At 38.4% G+C, this 20,836-nt stretch overlaps 2 protein-coding genes across 2 annotated transcripts; both read right to left on the bottom strand.

Annotated features, from left to right (window-relative positions):
• Positions 1 to 194: 194 nt before the first annotated feature.
• LOC139750267 (uncharacterized) lies at positions 195 to 3,872 on the bottom strand. The gene is made up of 2 exons (XM_071664841.1): positions 3,720 to 3,872; positions 195 to 1,518 (listed from the first exon to the last, which is right to left on the bottom strand). Exons 1-2 carry the CDS (start codon positions 3,748 to 3,750, stop codon positions 365 to 367), a joined length of 1,185 nt encoding a protein of 394 aa, XP_071520942.1. The 5' UTR covers positions 3,751 to 3,872; the 3' UTR covers positions 195 to 364.
• A 6,876-nt stretch (positions 3,873 to 10,748) lies between these two features.
• On the bottom strand, positions 10,749 to 17,464 carry LOC139750039 (uncharacterized). Its single transcript, XM_071664376.1, has 4 exons — positions 17,434 to 17,464; positions 15,730 to 17,071; positions 12,835 to 12,878; positions 10,749 to 12,028 (listed from the first exon to the last, which is right to left on the bottom strand). The coding sequence occupies exons 1-4, from the start codon at positions 17,462 to 17,464 to the stop codon at positions 10,749 to 10,751; spliced, it is 2,697 nt and encodes an 898-aa protein (XP_071520477.1).
• Positions 17,465 to 20,836: the final 3,372 nt, after the last annotated feature.

Genomic DNA, 20,836 nt, shown 5'->3' with positions numbered 1-20,836 from the left:
CATGGGAGACCAGTTTGTAGCAAACAGTAATGGTAGACTCGGTGTACTGCAAACAAGTTTAAGAGACTTTAGGGTACAATATATTTATATATATATATATATATATATATATATATATATATATATATATATATATATATATATATATATATATATATATTTTTTTTTTTTTTTTTTTTCATACTATTCGCCATTTCCCGCATTAGCGAGGTAGCGCTAAGAACAGAGGACTGGGCCTTTGAGGGAATATCCTCACCTGGCCCCCTTCTCTGTTCCTTCTTTTGGAAAAAAAAAAAAAAAATGTGTCCATAATGTAAATATACAGAGACTGAAGGAGTTGAGGCTAGTAAATGGGCTGCATCGATCAGAAGCTGGGCGTCTGGTACAGTCCAGAGGGAATGGATGGTACGGGAATGGTGTATCCGTTGGCTCCATTGACATTAGTAAAACCATTACCATTAACACCATTGCCGTTCCCATTATTGTAGCCGTTACCATTAACTCCATTACCGTTACCGTTGGTGTAGCCATTGCCGTTACCATTGTTAATACCATTGCCATTAGTGTGGGCATTGCCGTTGCCATTGATAAATCCGTTGCTATTGCCATTGGTGTAACTGTTACCATTTCTGTTGGTATAGCCATTACCGGTACCATTAATGAAGCCATTACCGTTAGTGTAACCATTGCTGTTACCATTTACTCTATTACCATTAGCACCATTTCTGTAACTGTTTCCGTTTCCATTACGAATAATGCCATTTCCATTCCCATTATTGCCATTACCATTGCCATTCTTGTACCCATTTCCATTGCCATTGACCGCACCATTTCCGTTTACTCTGCCATTTGGATATCCATTGCCATTTCTCCCACCATTACCATTGCCATATATTCTTCCATTTCCATTAACTAAACCATTTACTCTTCCATTTCCATATCCATTGCCATTAGAGTAACCATTACCACTGACAACCCCATTTCCGTTTACTGCTCCATTTCCATTTGTTCTACCGTTGAAATACCCATTACCGTTCACAACACCATTAACAGCGCCGTTGGAATATCCATTCAATACACCGTTTCCGTTAATGATACCATTGCCGTTGCTGAAGCCATTTCTGTGCCCGTTACCATTTCCATTCCCGTTTCCGTTTCCGTAGCGACCAAATCCATTCCCATTCCTGAGTCCACCATTTCCGTTTCTGTATACACCGTTGCCATTCACGATTCCATTACTGACTCCACCATTTCCATTCAAACCGTTATCATTACCATTTCCGTTAACTCCATAGGAATAGCCATTATTTCCATTGCCATTCACACCATTTCCATTTCCATTAGTGTAGACACCATTACCATTTCTATAAACTCCGTTGCCATTTCCATTTCTATATGCACCATTGCCATTTCCGTTGCCGTTGATGTGACCACCATTGCCATTGGCTCCGTTGCCGTTGAAACCATTGACTGGAGGTAAGTAAGTTAATCGTGTTGCCAGGGATGTCCCAAGTACACCTGTTGAGAGAGGAACAAGATTACAGTTTGGATTATGTTTTCCTTCTACAGACACGAAATTGCTTCCCACAAGCAAAATGGTTACGGCACCTATACACCATACCACGGCCCGGATTCGAACCCCGAGTAGGGCGTCCGGCCACCTCAGCCATATGGAGATATTAAATTTGTCACACCATTGAAGCCACGATAGATTATAAGCCATGCTGGCCCTGCGGGGTTGAGGCTGGAACTCAAGTAAGAAGACGAGGTGGCCGGACGCCCTACCCAGGGTTCGAATCCGATCTGTGGTGTATATGTATTTGGCCTTCCATTGATATATATATATATATATATATATATATATATATATATATATATATATATATATATATCCCTGGGGATAGGGGACAAAGAATATTTCCCACGTATTCCCTGCGTGTCGTAGAAGGCGACCAAAAGGTGAGGGAGCAGGGAGTGGCTGGAAATCCTCCCATCCAATTTTGACTTTTCCAAAAGAAGAAACAGAGAAGGGGGCCAAGTGAGGAATTTCCCTTTTAAGCACAATCCTCTATTCTTAACGCTCCCCATCCACAAATAGATCAAACAGCCATGCTGAGATCACACCCATGCCGCAGACCAACTTTCATATGGATTTACTCTCTTGCCTCTCTTCCTATTCGTACACACGTCTTACACCCTTGATGAAGACTTCTCACCGCTTTTGACAGCTTTCATCCCATACCATATATTCAGCCCTATGATATGCATTCTTCAGAACCATAAATGGCACATACAAATCCATTTGTGTCTCTAAGTATTTCTCACATTCTTTAAAGCAAACATCTGATCCACACATCCTTTACCACTTTTACCACTTACCAGGTACACTATATATATATATATATATATATATATATATATATATATATATATATATATATTCTTTTCTTTCTTTTAAACTATTCGCCATTTCCCGCGTCAGCGAGGTAGCGTTAAGAACAGAGGACTGGGCCTTTTTTGGAATATCCTCACTTGGCCCCCTCTGTTCCTTCTTTTGGAAAATTAAAAAAAAAATTAAAAAAAGCAAGAGGAGAGGACTTCCAGCCCCCCGCTCCCTCCCCTTTTAATCGCCTTCTACGACACGCAGGGAATACGTGGGAAGTATTCTTAATCCCCTATCCCCAGGGATAATATATATATATATATATATATATATATATATATATATATATATATATATATATATATATATATATATATATATTTCGTGTGTGGTGGGGTGGCGATAGGAATGGATGAAGGCAGCAAATATAGATATGTACATGTGTATGTATGTGTATGTCTTTGTATGTATATGCATGTATACGTTGAAATGTATATGTATGTATAGGTGCGTACATACATGTGTGGGTGGGTTGGGCCATTCCTCCCGTTTCCTTGCGTTACCTCGCTAACGCGGGAGACGGCGGTTAAGTATGATATATATATATATATATATATATATATATATATATATATATATATATATATATATATATATATATACATTCTTTTATAAATTACTGACGTAAGACCTCCTTCAGCCCGAAGCTGCGCTGCCTCCAGCAACAGGGAAATGAGGGCTCCCTTGAAGTGAGTTCTTTAACGAGACTATACTCATTGATAAATCTTCGCCAAAAGTGACTTTCCACTAGCGGTGTGTCCTTGAACTGGCAGAGTATGAACACACACACACACACACACACACACACACACACACACACACACACACACACACACTCAATACATTTACAAGCTTCCATGGTGTTGTGTTTAGCGTTAATGAACATGATCAAGACGGGCCCGCTGGGCGGGGTCTGCATGGGTTCAAATCCTGGACGCGTCAATCAGCCCACAGCCAAATTCAGCTGTTCATCCTCGCCTCGGGTTTGGTCGATAATGGGTACCTGGCTTAGGCTAGGGTGTGTGTGGATGTGTGTAAACGCACAGAGGAGTAAAGACATGCAGGTATATGCAAGGATAAGAGAGAGGCAACACGAGATTAAAATTCTCTCCTCGTAACTTCATAACTCATAAACAAATAGTAATCACACACACACACACACACACACACACACACACACATATATATATATATATATATATATATATATATATATATATATATATATATATATATATATATATATATATATATATATATATATATCATACTTTACCTGTAAGTACTAAATACGTCGCTATCTTCATATCGAACTATCTCCTTCGGGAAGTCTGATGAAAAAGTGTATGTAAATCCTCTAAGTTGGGTCTTGTGTGTCCTGGACCAGAGCAAGTGTCAAAGACCACTTGCCCACGAATGGATGACAACGAACGAGGAGGAGCAGAGAGCGGGAGTTGTGCTGCTGTCTCCACCAGACGCACCTTTATATACGTGATCGTCAACAGGAACAGTAAGGAGTTCAGGGTCGGACGGCGGTAAGAGAAACTGCATAGGTCATCTGTTATTAGAGAAACACTGTAGGTCAGGCCGAACTCATATGAGACCTATGCCTCCTTGCGTTATTCTTTCATAAACAGCAAAGTTTATAGATAATCATAGACGTCTGACTGACACAGTTAAACATAAGAGAGGAAACAGACTCCCTGTGAGGTAAACATAAGGCATCCTCGCTCATTGTGCAGTGGTCTCTGTGAGACGGAAGGAAATGGAAGGTGTCCCTGTTTTTTTTTTTCCTTCCTCCCCTACTATATCTACATCACATGTGTCATCTTCGGGTGCTCACCTGGCCTGGACACTAACAATTGGTAATCTCATCAGATTCTCTTTTTCCAAAGTTATGTTGGTCTAAAGTGGATGATTAGAACCTACCTTCTGTCACTGGTGTGTTTTGTTCTTTTCACCTTTCAATCATACTTTTTCTCATCCCCCGCGTTAGCGAGGTAGCATCGGGAAGAGACGAAGATTTGCCTGATTTGCTCACACCCACACTCTAGCTGCTAGGTATAATGCATCAAAACCAGATATCCCTATCCATACCCAAGCCCCATAGACCGTGGTTTTCCTGACCGTTTTATATGCCCTGGTTCAGCCCAGTGACAGCACGCCGCCCCCTGTACACCAAATCTTCCCAATTCGCTCTAACCTACGCAAGCCTTACACACGTCTGCATAATCTGCCTCCGATAACTCAAATCATCTTTCACCTTCTTTTGTCTCCAGTTCGGTCTCTCACTTCTTGTTCCTTCTAGTTTGGACGCATATATCTTCTCTAAGTCTCTCATCACTCATCCTCTCCTCGTTTCTAAACCGCTTCAGCATACGCTCTGGAGCTCTCTCAAAAACACTCCGTTACCAAGCCTCTTTTTTCTCCGTTATTCCTTTCTTGATCAACCTTCCTCACACTGTATATATTAGCTTTGAACATATCATTTCCAACACGTCTAAACTCTCCGGACTTTTGCATTCAAGGACCATGACTCGCATCCTCGCGGTACCGTCAGGAATACCACGTCTTGAAACATGACCATGTTTGCCCTCGCAGAATGCTCTCTCTTTCCACACTCTTCTCATTGCACCCAGAACCTTTAACCTCCACCTACCCAATGGATCACTTCAGTTTCCATTTGCGCCATTCGATGGAATACCCACTTCCAGGTGTTTAAACCATTCCTCTTCCGACAGGTTTTCGCCATTCAACCTCACACTCAGATTAACCAGTCTTTACCCACTGGTAAACCTCATAACCTTCCTATTATTCACTTTAACCCTCAGCATTGTTTCACACACTCTCTCTGCCTCAGAAACCTGCTTCCGAAGTGTCTTACCCGAGTTTACCACTAAAGTCGTGTCATATGTAAGCGGCAATTGACTCACTTTCCAGCCCTCTACCCCTTCCGAAAAGAGATTGCAGACCCGCACATCTTTTCAAGACCTTTGCTTTTACCCCTCTCACCACTGCATCCATTGAGAGATGAAACAGCAGTGGTGATATCACACACACACAGCCTTGATGCAGACCTATCTTCACTTGAAACCACTCTTCCTCCTCCTCTCCTTCTCGTAAGCACATTATGTTTTCGATAAAAACTCACTGCTACTCGTAGCCTTCCTCCCACACCATATATTCGAAGCGCCATCCACAAAGCTTCTCTGTCAACCCTGTATGACGCTTTTTCCAGACCTATAAAATCCCTCTCTGTCTCTGAGTATTTCTCAAACGAAGTCTTCAAAGAGAACACCTAATCCAAACAGCCTCTACCACTCTTTAAGCCACATTTTTACTCCGCAATCTGATGCTCTGTTCATGTCACCACTCTCGCATATAACTTAAAACGTGTACTCAACAGACTTTCATTTTTGTAATTCGAGCATTCACTTTTGTCCCCCTTGCCTTTATGTAATGGCACAATACAGGTAATCCGCCAGTCCTCGGGCACCTCACACTGAGCTATACAAGAACTGAAAGTCCCGAAGAACTAATCAACAAAACTGTCACTCCTATTTTTGAGAAACTCAAATCCAGCCCCACTGACTGTAGCTGCTTTGCCACACTTCATCCTGTGCAAGACTTTCACTACCTCTTTTCTTTTCACCAAGACTCTCTCGCTACGCATATCTCCACATCCCAACCGCCCCACAACTGCCACACTATCTTTTAATACATTCAAAAGTCCTTCGGAAAACTCTTTCCATCTCTTGTTTGTACCCTCACTGTCCTGCCACCTTTCATATCTACTCTCCTCACTAATTCTTCCATTTGTTCTCTTGTTCTTTACACATAATTCACCTTCTTTCAAAACACTATTTATTCTCTCTGAATCTTGACGATGATGCTTTCTCACCTCCACTCTCTTTTTCTATTGCGAACTACAAAATAAAAGCGAGTATGTACTGTGGCTCCCAAAGCAAAAAAAGAGAAAAAAAGACGTCTGCTTTTTTGGGGGTACCTGGAGAGAATAGCATGTTTCAAACCACTGAAATAAGTTTCGCATGGTGCAGTCCAAAGGGAGTGGAACCTGAAGGTTATGAAGAAGGTAAAGATAACACATTTTACGGCGGCGAGCTGCCCAGACTGAGAAATAAATCATATGAGGAAAACTAGATTTATCTATATTAGAAAAGAAAAAGTTGCAAGGTGACTTAACATTAATAATTCAAAATTATCGCAGCGTACAACCTTCTTGGTCCTAGGAGCTCAGTGTGGCCAGATCGGTCTCATGTATCTCACAGCAATGCATACAAATCCTGTGTCAAACGTTTTATATCGAATGAGGCTAAGTACTTTTTCTATAACAGAATTGCTAATGTCTGGAATGATTCACAAATAAGAGTAGTTAAAAGTAACACGTACATAAGTCAACAGAGAGACTTGGCAAATAGTTCGCATCAGGTCCACGAATGACAGTGTGTCTGTCTCTCCAGTGATGTAGGCATTTCTCATTGAATCAACTGTTTGCACTTTCAGTTTTACTACATGAATCTCCATGTTTCTAATCTCTTCTGCTATCACAGACAGCCTCGAGAGGGTCCCCAGTGGTCATTTGGTCATGGCTTTCCATTGTAATCCTACGTCCTCGGCGAAACCCGTTTAACATCTGTAACAAAAAAAATGCCATTGTTACGTGTACAACAATCATGTTAATTGCCTGTTGATAATCTAGATCCGCGGCTTTAATCATGACGATGACCGCAAAAAATATAAAAACTCTTCTCACTTTTAATGATATTAGTGTATGTCATCACTATAGAAATTCAGATATGATTTTGATCTGTTTCCGAAAACCATCAGAAATTTGAATGAAACTACATCTGTGAATCAGAACTAGCTATTGTGGGAGTATTAAGACATTCGAAGGGAAAAGGTAGGCTGCATCATCGGACATCTACTGATCATACAGCGAAGAACCCTGATGCTAAGTGGTCATCATGGATTAGATTTTCTGTCGGACATCGACACAAAAACCATGAATTTTTTTGCTAAAATCCGCATTTGAGATGTATTGACGATATGTGCTAACTTCCATTGTCTAATGTTTGATGTCTATCGCATGAGCTCCTCTCACAGCGACGGCTTCCCCTGTCCTGAAATCTCTTTCATGTCCTGTATGATTGTGGTTATGTGTCGATGCTGTTCCGTTACTCCAGTCTGTCTCTTTCAGATAAGCAGCCACGAAGGACATTGGGATTCATGCGTTTTCACCAGCGTCCCCCATGAAGAAGAGACACCATCCCTGGTCAACATGCACAACAGATTATAAATGTTGTGCCACTTCCTCAAGGGAGTGTACTGATGCAAACATCGGGTGAAGCGATGATCCCCCTCCCTCTCCTTGAAATGCTTTCGAATTACTTCAGTTCCAAGAACCTGTATTATGAAAGCAGTTTATTTTGTGTATAGGAAAACTTTTGAATGAAATCCTAACATCAGGAAAAATGCTGGAACTAATTCTTTAAAGCTCTTACGCTGAGAGCGTCACTGACCCACTTCTCTTATACCAACAGTGGCTCCAAAACATGCCAGCAGAAATACTGACTCCCAACAAATGGGACTGAGAGAAATTGCCTTCTTTCAAACCACTGCTTGTATAGCTTTGGTTATTAACTTATGGCATGGTGCAAAGTAGCCGCAAGTCGTGGCTCACAAAGAATCTAGGCATGCTATCATACTGGGTTGACCTCAAGTTCAGAGGAGTTATATATTTGCCACTCTCTTCCGCCACGAAATTCCACCAATTACTGTGGATTGTATGAAGAGAAATGAAGAGCTTTCAGAATGTGTGATGTTACGAGGAGTAGAGTCTATGTCATCTGCTATCAATAAGACATACACATCAATCTTGAAAAAAGTTGTTTCTTCTTAGTAAGTGGAATAGGAAATAGATGTATTCCCTCATCTCATTGTTTAACGGTTGAACGTAATGATAGAAATGATGTGCACATGTATCATATGTAATGATGTGCACTCAGGTGTGTTGATATTGTCATTGTATTCAGCATGAACAATAGTCCTTCTATTGAAGTTTTCAAGAAAGTATCAAAATTTGCAACAATTAGTTAAGGGTATTTTTCTTAGCCGAAAAGACTTATTGTTTGAAAACTGAAATATGATGAAACGCTTCTATAGTAGTAATTATCTTCGATACTTTATGATAATGTTCCGTTTGCCGAGATACACTCGGTTATACGAATCGAATGAATGACAGTCATATCAAAATGTAATAATTAATTACAGGCCTTGATGACTCCCAGACAGTATTTCAATCCCAGATTCGTATTCAGCATGAAAAGCAGTCCTTTCAAAAAATCTAATCACCTCGATAAAATACCAAAGAATTGCAGGTAATAATCATTCAGGGTATTTGTAGGCCAAAAAACTTATTGTATTAAAACTGTAATATTACATGATGAAACGCTGCTGTAATTGAAATAATCATGGAAAATATATAACACTTCTCTTGGCTGAAATATACCCTATTGATAAGAACCGAATTAATGACACAATCTTAATGAAATATAATCATGAATTATAGGCCTTAATAATCTCCCAGACAGTATGTGCCAAGTTGTCTTTGAAGCCTTAGGCTGGTAGGTTTCTCCAACGGCAGGCTTTCCCTGTTCTGAAACCTGGCATCTCGTCATGACGTATATAATCATGGGCAGGTAACAAGATTGTTCGATCACCCAGTCGTTCTCATTCACAGCAGCAGCAGCTGTGAAAGATATAAGGATTCATGGGTTCTCACCAGCAGTCCACAGGTTCAGATGGCATCCCTTGTCGACAGACTCCATAAATCATATAGATGGCTTCACTTTCTTAAGGGATTGTACACAACATTGGGGATGATATAGTGTAATCAAAATGCATAAAGAAGGCGACTTGCAGCTCAGATTACTTGCTATTTAATGGTGGAAAATCTTAATGATAACAAAGTTAATTCGCGCTGAAATCATATCATAAATATACTTGCGCTGAATATGTCACTGCTTCACTCTAATGAATTTAAAGCCGTGTTCTCTACGTTTACAGGAAGATATCATTATCAACAAATGGGATTCACTAATAACTGTTCCTTCTACTTTGGTTATCTCCTCATTGTAGGACGAAATACGCTGGAAAGTGGTCCAGTGCTAACGAAGTTAGGGAGATGTATTACAATGGATTAACCTCGACCACAAGTCATAGGAGTATAGTTGCTAACTTCTTTTGCCACCAGATTCCACCATTAACCGTGGTCTCTAAGAGTAGAAATGGAGATCTTTCTGATGGTGTGACGTTATTGACAGTAATATTCAGTATCATTTCCTTTACATTAGACACAAACATTACCATTCCAAAAAAAAATATTCTTTCTATTTAAATAAAGTTCAAGAAAGAAGCGTTCCCTCACCTGTTGATTTAATGAATAAATGATATTGATATAGATGATGTATGATGTATGTGAATTTCAATATACATTGTCACTTTCATTGTATTCAAGTTGGCTGAAGTTATCTTCGTCACCGTCAAAAATGGTGAGTCGAACTTACCATGTAAATATATGATATTAGATGTACAAGGAATAGCCACTAAACTTACAGTGACTTCAGTTAGAATCACACTTACAAGTGCAGTACTCCAGTGTCAGCTTACCAGAGCTGTCAGTACTTTCAGAACTAACTGTTTTATTCTTATCCTCTTACTAAACTAGAAAACATCAAACCTGTTGTCCAAACAATGACTTTGATACAATGCAACATATACATCTCGTTGCCTAAGTACATCTTGAGAAAAGAAATATCGGTAATCCTTATTCACTGTAGGAACTTGAAGGAAATTATTAAAGTTAGAAATAATATAGATGGGGCATAGTTGATAAGCATTTATTTTCGTTTTTGTAAATGAGTACATTACTAAAATAAAAAGACAATGACACATACAAAGAAAGATAGATTACATGACATTTTGCACAAAAGATTCATGAAATCTGAAGTTAATACATTATCATCACTTTGTGACACATAAGTCTACATTAAACAAGGATCCGTAACTTGAATACATAAATAGATAAATAATTTTCTAATACGGCTCCCATGCGTATACACCGTGTATCTTTGACATACAGATACATCGAGTGACTATGAGACTAATGTGTGTAGGTTGGAAGTATGAGAGGTCATGTAGAGGAAGTTCAGAGGTCAGGGGTCAGGTATAGTCCAGAGGGGAAGGTTGAAATGCTGGGCGTCTGGTGTAGTGCAGAAGGGAAGGTTCACAGGCTGGGCGTCTGGTATAGTCCAGATGGAATGGTAGGTACGGGAATGGTAAACCCGTTGGCTCCATTGCCATTAACACCATTACCATTAACACCATTACCATTAACACCATTACCATTTACTCCATTGCCATTTACACCATTACCCGTAGTGTAACCATTACCATTAACACCATTACGATTACCATTGATAAAGCCGTTGCCGTTACCATTGGTAAATCCATTTCCATTACCATTGGTCAATCCATTGCCATTACCATTGATAATTCCATTTCCGTTGCCATTACTGTAGCCATTACTGTAGCCATTACCGTTACCATTAGTGTAGCCATTACCGTTACCATTAGTGTAGCCATTCCCGTTACCATTTGTAAATCCATTTCCGTTCCCATTGGTGTAACCATTACCATTGCCGTTGGTAAAGCCGTTACCGTTACCGTTGACGAAACCATTACCATTACCGTTACTATAGCCATTGCCGTTACCGTTCACTCCATTACCATTAACGCCATTTCTGTAACCATTTCCATTTCCATTTACACCATTACCATTGCCATTACTGTACCCATTTCCATTACCATTACCGTTCCTGTATCCATTTCCATTGGAATATCCGTTTCCATTTACTCTGCCGTTTGAATATCCATTGCCATTTATTACCCCATTTCCATTACTCAAACCATTTGCTCCACCATTAGCATATCCATTACCATTAGAGTAACCATTACCATTGACAACTCCATTTCCATTCGCCGCTCCATTTCCATTAATTCCACCATTGGAATACCCATTACCGTTTACAATACCATTACTAACGCCGTTGTTGTAGCCATTCAATCGACCGTTTCCGTTAATGACACCATTGCCGTTGGTAAAGCCGTTTCTATACCCGTTACCATTTCCATTCACAATACCATTCCCATTCCCGTTTCCGTTGCCGTAGCGACCAAGTCCGTTGCCGTTTCTGTGTACGCCGTTACCATTTACGATTCCATTGATGCCATTCAAACCATTACCATTACCATTGCCGTTAACTCCATAAGAATAGCCTCCATTTCCATTGCCATTCGCACCATTTCCATTTCCGTTTCCATATCTGTAAACACCATTACCATTTCTATAAGCCCCGTTACCATTTCCATTTCCATTTCTGTATGCACCATTGCCATTTCCGTTGCCGTTGGTGTGACCACCATTGCCATTGGCTCCGTTGCCGTTGAAACCATTGACTGGAGGTAAGTAAGTTAATCGTGTTGCCAGGGATGTCCCAAGTACACCTGTTGAGAGAGGAACAAGATTACATAATGGGATTAAATCACTCCTTTCACTTATTGTAATAATTATCTTTATTATCTATACATTCCTGGAAGCGGCAATACTCGATACGTTTGACACATTAAGGCAAAGTTTGACATTCAGCTTAATGAAATGAAATGTCATATATATATATATATATATATATATATATATATATATATATATATATATATATATATATATATATATATATATATATATATATATATATATATAAACAAAATCATTACTCACTAGCCAGTATCAGGTAGGTTCCAATCTTCATATTTAACTATTATTATAACCACAACACAGGGAAGATCTATCCAGGCTTTGGGTCAGCTTTGGTTGTCGTGAACCAGAGCAAGAGTCGAAGACAACTGCTCACGAAGTGAAGACGAGGAGGATCGGAGAGCAGGATTTGTGCTACTGGCTCTGCCAGACGCACCTTATATATACGTGGTCGTCAACAGGAACCTTGGGGAGTTCAAGGTCGAAATGGCGGGAAGAGAAACTGTATAGGTCAACTGATATTAGGCAAACACTGTAGGTCAGGTCAAATTCATGAGAGACCTATAACACCTTTCCATCATTTTCTCATAAACAACAAAGTCCATAGATAATTACGTTGATGTTAATGACACAGATAACCATCATTACACAGGAAACAGATTTCCTCTGAGGCAAACGTCAAGGAAGCATATTTATGATAGGGCGCTTTGTGTTAGGAGGAAGGAAAGGAAAAGTGTTCTTGTTATTCCTTCTTCCCTTAATATATCGGTCTTACATATAGCATCTTTGGCTGCTCTGGTGAATGGGAAGCGATAACTCCTACTTTGAATTTATTTGTTCAGTTATATTACTTTAATATGGGTAAATGAATCCTGCATTACATTACAGACCACAAAATAGTTTTGCATTTCATATTATTGTTGTCAACGTTGCTCATTTCATATTGAAGGTTAGTTATACGCATAATTTTGTTCTTTTCTTCTTTTAGCTTATCCATGTAATCAACTTTACTATGTTGGTTATTGCACTTTTTGAATTACTTGTGTATTGTTTCTTTGGAAAGAAGAAAAATCTTTGATTCGCTGTTGCATTCGTTTGTTTTGCTTTTGGAAAGACACAACTTCATCGTGTAAAACTTTTTACACCAATCCAATGTAAACTCCTGTTTCTTTACTTTTGTTTATATTCCGAAGGTTTCGTTCCTTTGCACATGACAATGTTATTTTCATCTCTGCTTTGAAAAAGTTGCTGAAGAAACTTGTTCTTTAATGTATCTCTGCATCTAATTTCATGCAATCTAATTGACAGATTATTCCCTGTATTAGCAATTTTGTTGAAGAAAATGTATTTCATCTCATTTAGGGTAAAAGGTTTCCTCATAAGTTTCTAAACATTACTATGAATAAGTTCAGACACATCTATCCCTAAGCAATCGATAGATCCAGACTATCGAAAACTTTGATGATAATGATTCAATTTATCTCACCTTCTAACCTGCTTTTTTATACTTGGTAAATTTAAGTCTTTTGGTAAACTTTTATAGGATGTGTTTCTCATTTCTGAAATCAACTTAGTAGCTCGCTTCTGTACTCACTCCTTTCTCTCTATGTCTTTTCTTCAGGTACAGTGGCCAAAATTGAACACGATATTCACGATAGAGACATCAAACACTTGTAAGGAATAGGGATAGTTTCTTGAACTTGAAAGAAATGATTAAAGTTAGAAATAATATAGATGGCATAGTTGATAATTTCTAACATTAGTTAGACGTAACAAGTGGTGTGCTGCAGGGATCAGTCTTGGCACCACTATGCTCCTGACATATATCAGTGACCCTGGAATTAGTAAGTACTAAAATTTCAAGTTCGGAAAATGAATCTGGGATACAGACACACGAGAGAAACTTACTGTTTACGACTTTAGTTTAATGTAGACGACCTGATAGACTAGGTTCATAGGTGGCGAGTGAGATATGATATCAGTATGCGCAAAGTTCTATGCTTGAAGCTTTAGTCTGGTAGGTTTCTCACACGGCAGGCTTTCCCTGTTCTGAAACCTGGCATCTCGTCATGACGTATATAATCATGGGCATGTAACAAGATTGTTCGATCACCCAGTCGTTCTCATTCACAGCAGCAGCAGCTGTGAAAGATATAAGGATTCATGGGTTCTCACCAGCAGTCCACAGGTTCAGATGGCATCCCTTGTCGACAGACTCCATAAATCATATAGATGGCTTCACTTTCTTAAGGGATTGTACACAACATTGGGGATGATATAGTGTAATCAAAATGCATAAAGAAGGCGACTTACAGCTCAGATTCCTTGCTATTTAATGGTTGAAAATCTTAATGATAGCAAAGTTAATTCGCGCTGAAATCATATCATAAATATACTTGCGCTGAATATGTCACTGCTTCACTCTAATGAATTTAAAGCCGTGTTCTCTACGTTTACAGGAGAAAATCATTATCAACAAATGCGATTCACTAATAACTGTTCCTTCTTCCTTGGATATCTCCTCAGGGTAGGACGAAATACGCTGGAAAGTGGTCCAGTGCTAACGAAGTTAGGGAGATGTATTACAATGGAGTAACCTCGACCACAAGTCATAGGAGTATAGTTGCTAACTTCTTCTGCCACCAGATTCCACCATTAACCGTGGTCTCTAAGAGTAGAAATGGAGATCTTTCAGATGGTGTGACGTTATTGACAGAAATATTCAGTATCATTTCCTTTACATTAGACACAAACATTACCATTCCAAAAAAATATATTCTTTCTAATTAAATAAAGTTCAAGAAAGAAGTGTTCCCTCACCTGTTGATTTAATGAATAAATGATATTGATATAGATGATGTATGATGTATGTGAATTTCAATATACATTGTCACTTTCATTGTATTCAAGTTGGCTGAAGTTATCTTCGTCACCGTCAAAAATGGTGAGTCGAACTTACCATGTAAATATATGACATTAGATGTACAAGGAATAGCCACTAAACTTACAGTGACTTCAGTTAGAACCACACTTACAAGTGCAGTACTCCAGTGTCACCTTACCAGAGCTGTCAGTAATTTCAGAACTAACTGTTTTATTCTTATCCTCTTACTAAACTAGAAAACATCAAGCCTCTTGTCGATACAATGACTTTAATACAGCATATACATCTCGTTGCCTAAGTACATCTTGAGAAAAGAAATATTGGTAATCCTTATTCACTGTAGGAACTTGAAGGAAATGATTAAAGTTAGAAATAATATAGATGGGGCATAGTTGATAAGCATTTATTTTCGTTTTTGGAAATGAATACATTACTAAAATGAAAAGCAAATGACACATACAAAGAAAGATAAATTACATAACATTTTGCACATAAGATTCATGAAATCTGAAGTTAATACATTATCATCACTTTGTGACACACAAGTCTACATTAAACAAGGATCCGAAACTTAAATACATAAATAGTTAAATAATTTTCTAATACGGTTCCCATGCGTATACACAGTGTATCTTTGACATATAGATACAGAGAGTGACTATGAGACTAATGTCTGTAGGTTGGAAGTGTCAGAGGTCATGTAGAGGAAGTTCAGGGGTCAGGTATAGTCCAGAGGGGAAGGTTGAAATGCTGGGCGTCTGGTGTAGTGCAGAAGGGAAGGTTCACAGGCTGGGCGTCTGGTATAGTCCAGATGGAATGGTAGGTACGGGAATGGTAAACCCGTTGGCTCCATTGCCATTAACACCATTGCCATTAACACCATTACCATTAACACCATTGCCATTAACCCCATTTGCCGTAGTGTATCCATTACCATTAACACCATTGCCGTTACCATTGGTAAATCCATTTCCATTACCATTGGTCAATCCATTACCATTACCATTGATAATTCCATTTCCGTTGCCATTACTGTAGCCATTACTGTTACCATTGGTCACTCCATTGCCATTATTACCATTGATAATTCCATTTCCGTTGCCATTACTGTAGCCATTACCGTTGCCATTAGTGTAGCCATTACCGTTGCCATTAGTGTAGCCATTCCCGTTACCATTTGTAAATCCATTTCCGTTGCCATTGGTGTAACCATTACCATTGCCGTTGGTAAAGCCGTTACCGTTACCGTTGACGAAACCATTACCATTACCGTTACTATAGCCATTGCCGTTACCGTTACCGTTGACGAAACCATTACCATTACCGTTACTATAGCCATTGCCGTTACCGTTCACTCCATTACCATTAACGCCATTTCTGTAACCATTTCCATTGACACCATTACCATTGCCATTACTGTACCCATTACCATTACCGTTCCTGTATCCATTTCCATTGGAATATCCGTTTCCATTTACTCTGCCGTTTGAATATCCATTGCCATTTATTACCCCATTTCCATTACTCAAACCATTTGTTAAACCATTAGCATATCCATTACCATTAGAGTAACCATTACCATTGACAACTCCATTTCCATTCGCCGCTCCATTTCCATTAATTCCACCATTGGAATATCCATTTCCGTTCACAATACCATTACCAACGCCGTTGGTGTATCCATTCACCCGACCGTTTCCGTTAATGACACCATTGCCGTTAGTGAAGCCATTTCTATATCCGTTACCATTTCCATTCACAATACCATTCCCATTCCCGTTTCCGTTGCCGTAGCGACCAAGTCCGTTGCCGTTTCTGTGTACACCGTTACCATTTACGATTCCATTGATGCCATTCAAACCATTACCATTACCATTGCCGTTAACTCCATAAGAATAGCCTCCATTTCCATTACCATTCACACCATTTCCATATCCGTTTCCATATCTGTAAACACCATTACCATTTCTATAAACCCCGTTACCATTTCCATTTCCATTTCTGTATGCACCATTGCCATTTCCGTTGCCGTTGGTGTGACCACCATTGCCATTGGCTCCGTTGCCGTTGAAACCATTGACTGGAGGTAAGTAAGTTAATCGTGTTGCCAGGGATGTCCCAAGTACACCTGTTGAGAGAGGAACAAGATTACATAATGGGATTAAATCACTCCTTTCACTTATTGTAATAATTATCTTTATTATCTATACATTCCTGGAAGAGGCAATACTCGATACGTTTGAAACATTAAAGCAAAGTTTGACATTCAGCTTAAAGAAATGAAATGTCATATATATATATATATATATATATATATATATATATATATATATATATATATATATATATATATATATAATGTATATATATATATATATATATATATATATATATATATATATATATATATATATATATATATATATATATATATAGAGAGAGAGAGAGAGAGAGAGAGAGAGAGAGAGAGAGAACAAAATCATTACTCACCAGCCAGTATCAGGTAGGTGGCAAACTTCATATTTAATTATTATTATTATAACCACAACACAGGGAAGATCTATCCAGGCTTTGTGTTAGCTTTGGTTGTCGTGAACCAGAGCAAGAGTCGAAGACAACTGCTCACGAAGTGAAGACGAGGAGGATCGGAGAGCAGGATTTGTGCTACTGGCTCTGCCAGACGCACCTTATATATACGTGGTCGTCAACAGGAACCTTGGGGAGTTCAAGGTCGAAATGGCGGGAAGAGAAACTGTATAGGTCAACTGATGATATTAGGCAAACACTGTAGGTCAGGTCAAATTCATGAGAGACCTATAACACCTTTCCATCATTTTCTCATAAACAACAAAGTCCATAGATAATTACGGTGAAGTTAATGACACAGTTAACCATCATTACACAGGAAACAGATTTCCTCTGAGGCAAACGTCAAGGAAGCATATTTATGATAGGGAGCTTTGTGTTAGGAGGAAGGAAAGGAAAAGTGTTCTTGTTATTCCTTCTTCCCTTAATATATCGGTCTTACATATAGCATCTTTGGCTGCTCTGGTGAATGGGAAGCGATAACTCCTACTTTGATTTTCTTTGTATATTTATATTACTCTTATATGGATGAATAAATCTTGCATAACATTACAGACCAGAAATAGTTTAAAACTTCATATTATTGATGTCAACGTTGCTCATTTTATATTGAAGGTTAATTATACGAATAATTTTTTCTTTTCTTCTTTTAGCTTATCCATGTAATCAACCTTTAACTATGTTGCTTATTGCTCTTTTTGAATTACTTGTGTATTGCTTCTTTGGAAAGAAGAAAAATTTTGATTCGCTGTTGCACTCGTTTGTTTTGATTTTGGAAAGACACAACATCTTCGTATAAAACTTTTTACACCAATCCAATATAAACTCCTGTTTCTTTACTTTTGTTTATAGTCCGAAGGTTACGTTCCTTTGCACATGACAATGTGATTTTCATCTCTGCTTTGAAAAAGGTGCTGAAGAAACTTGTTCTTTAACGTATCTCTGCATCTAATTTCATGCAGTGTAATTGACAGATTATTCCCTGTATTAGCAATTCTGTTGAAGAAAATGTATTTCATCTCATTTACGGTAAAAGGTTTCCCCATAAGTTTCTAAATATTAATATTACCATGAATGAATTCAGACATATCTATCCCTAAGCAATCGTTAGATCCAGACTATCGAAGCCTCCAAACCTGCTTCTTTTATGCTAGGTAAATTCAAGTCTTTTGGTATACTTTTATAGGATGTGTTTCTCATTTCGGGAATCAACTTGGTAGCTCCCTTCTCACTCCATTCTCTCCATGTCTTTTCTTCAAGTACAGTGACCAAATTTGAACACGATATTCACGATAGGGACACATCAAAGACTTGTAAAGAATAGGGATAATTTCTTTGAACTTAAGATACAATAGCCTTACCTATAACTCCAAGAATATTGTTCGCCGCTTTTAACTTCTGACCACCACATACCACCAACTTGGCTTCATAACAACAGGGATTATTATATCCTTTCTACTCATTTCATTTTACTACGAATTTGTAAAACTTTATAGTTACTGATATTAAAACTTATTTATGACATTATATTAAACACGAACTGTCAAGATCAAAAGGAATGAAGTTGAAGAAATACAGCAGGTTCTGATAAGTTTTATGCGAGAACAAAGTAGAATAGAAGAAGATAAACATAAGCCCTCGACTGCTCTCTTCATTATAAAATTCCTCCTAGGAAAGATTCAGGCAAGTTATTCATTGCACCTTCGCTACTCAAAACAGATGATAGGTTACTTCCAGTAAATTATCTCCCTGTTTCCTTTAAACCCATGATGGTGAACTAATAGAAACCTTTATTTGAGAAAAATTGTCACCGAGATAATCATTAGTAGCATAAGTTTCGCTGAAATCATAGTTATTATCTTCTACCACATAATCTAAATGGATGATAATTAAGTACTTCAAATCATTTACCTCGCCTCACATTAGTTAGACGTAACAAGTGGTGTGCTGCAGGGATCAGTCTTGGCACCACTATGCTTCTGACATATATCAGTGACCCTGGAATTAGTATGTTCTAAGATTTCAAGTTCGGAAAATGGAATCTCGTATACAGACACACGAAAGAAACTTACTGTTTACGACTTTGGTTTAATGTAGACGAACTGATAGACTAGGTTGATAGGTGGCGAATGAGTTCTGATATCAGTATGCGCAAAGTTCTATGCTTGAAGCTATAATCAGGTAGGTATCTCCTACGGCAGGCTTTCCTTGTTCTGAAACCTGGTATCGCTTCATGACCTATATAGTCATGGGCATGCAACAAGATTGTTTGATCACCCAGTCGTTCTCATTCACAGCAGCAGCAGCTGTGAAAGATATAAGGATTCATGGGTTCTCACCAGCGGTCCACATGTTCAGATGGCATCCCTTGTCGACAGACTCCATAAATCATATAGATGGCTTCACTTTCTTAAGGGATTGTACACAACATTGGGATGATATAGTGTAATCAAAATGCATAAAGAAGGCGACTTACAGCTCAGATTACTTGCTATTTAATGGTGGAAAATCTTAATGATAACAAAGTTAATTCGCGCTGAAATCATATCATAAATATACTTGCGCTGAATATGTCACTGCTTCACTCTAATGAATTTAAAGCCGTGTTCTCTACGTTTACAGGAAAATATCATTATCAACAAATGGGATTCACTAATAACTGTTCCTTCTTCCTTGGTTATCTCCTCATTGTAGGACGAAATACGCTGGAAAGTGGTCCAATGCTGACGAAGTTAGGGAGATGTATTACAATGGATTAACCTCGACCACAAGTCAAAGGAGTATAGTTGCTAACTTCTTTTGCCACCAGATTCCACCAATTACCGTGGTCTCTAAGAGCAGAAATGAAGATCTTTCAGATGGTGTCACGTTATTGGCTGTAATATTCAGTATCATTTCCTATAAAATTAGACACAAACATTACCGTTCCAAAATTAATATTCTTTCTAATTAAGTAAAATTCAAGAAAGAAGTGTTTCCTCACCTGATCATTTCATTAATAAATAATAATGATATAGATAGATGATGTATGATATATGTGAATTTCAATATACATTGTTATTTTCATTGTATTCAAGAGTGCTGTAGTTATCTTCGTCACCGTCAAAAATGTCGCGTCGAACTTACCATGTAAATATATGATATTAGATGTACAAGGAATAGCCACTAAACTTACAACGACTTCAGTTAGAATCACACTTACAAGTGCAGTACTCCAGATTCAGCTTACCAGAGCTGTCAGTACTTTCAGAACTAACTGTTTTATTCTTTATCCTCTTACTAAACTAGAAAACATCAAACCTGTTGT

The sequence above is a fragment of the Panulirus ornatus genome, chromosome 9, assembly GCF_036320965.1.
Source record: "Panulirus ornatus isolate Po-2019 chromosome 9, ASM3632096v1, whole genome shotgun sequence".
Lineage (NCBI taxonomy): Eukaryota > Metazoa > Arthropoda > Malacostraca > Decapoda > Palinuridae > Panulirus > Panulirus ornatus.
Note: the sequence above shows the minus strand (reverse complement) of the source record. Positions and strands in the feature narration are given on the sequence as shown.

Excerpts from the sequence above, each read along its gene's own strand:
- LOC139750267 (XM_071664841.1), bottom strand. The coding sequence starts at position 3,750 with ATGAAGATAGCGACGTATTTAGTACTTACAG. Across the intron at positions 1,519-3,719 it reads GACGTATTTAGTACTTACAG|GTGTACTTGGGACATCCCTG; the intron begins GTAAAGTATGAT and ends CTCTCTCAACAG.
- LOC139750039 (XM_071664376.1), bottom strand. The coding sequence starts at position 17,464 with ATGAAGTTTGCCACCTACCTGATACTGGCTG. Across the intron at positions 17,072-17,433 it reads CACCTACCTGATACTGGCTG|GTGTACTTGGGACATCCCTG; the intron begins GTGAGTAATGAT and ends CTCTCTCAACAG. Across the intron at positions 12,879-15,729 it reads CTATACCAGACGCCCAGCCT|GAGTTATCGCTTCCCATTCA; the intron begins GTGAACCTTCCC and ends AATTCAAAGTAG.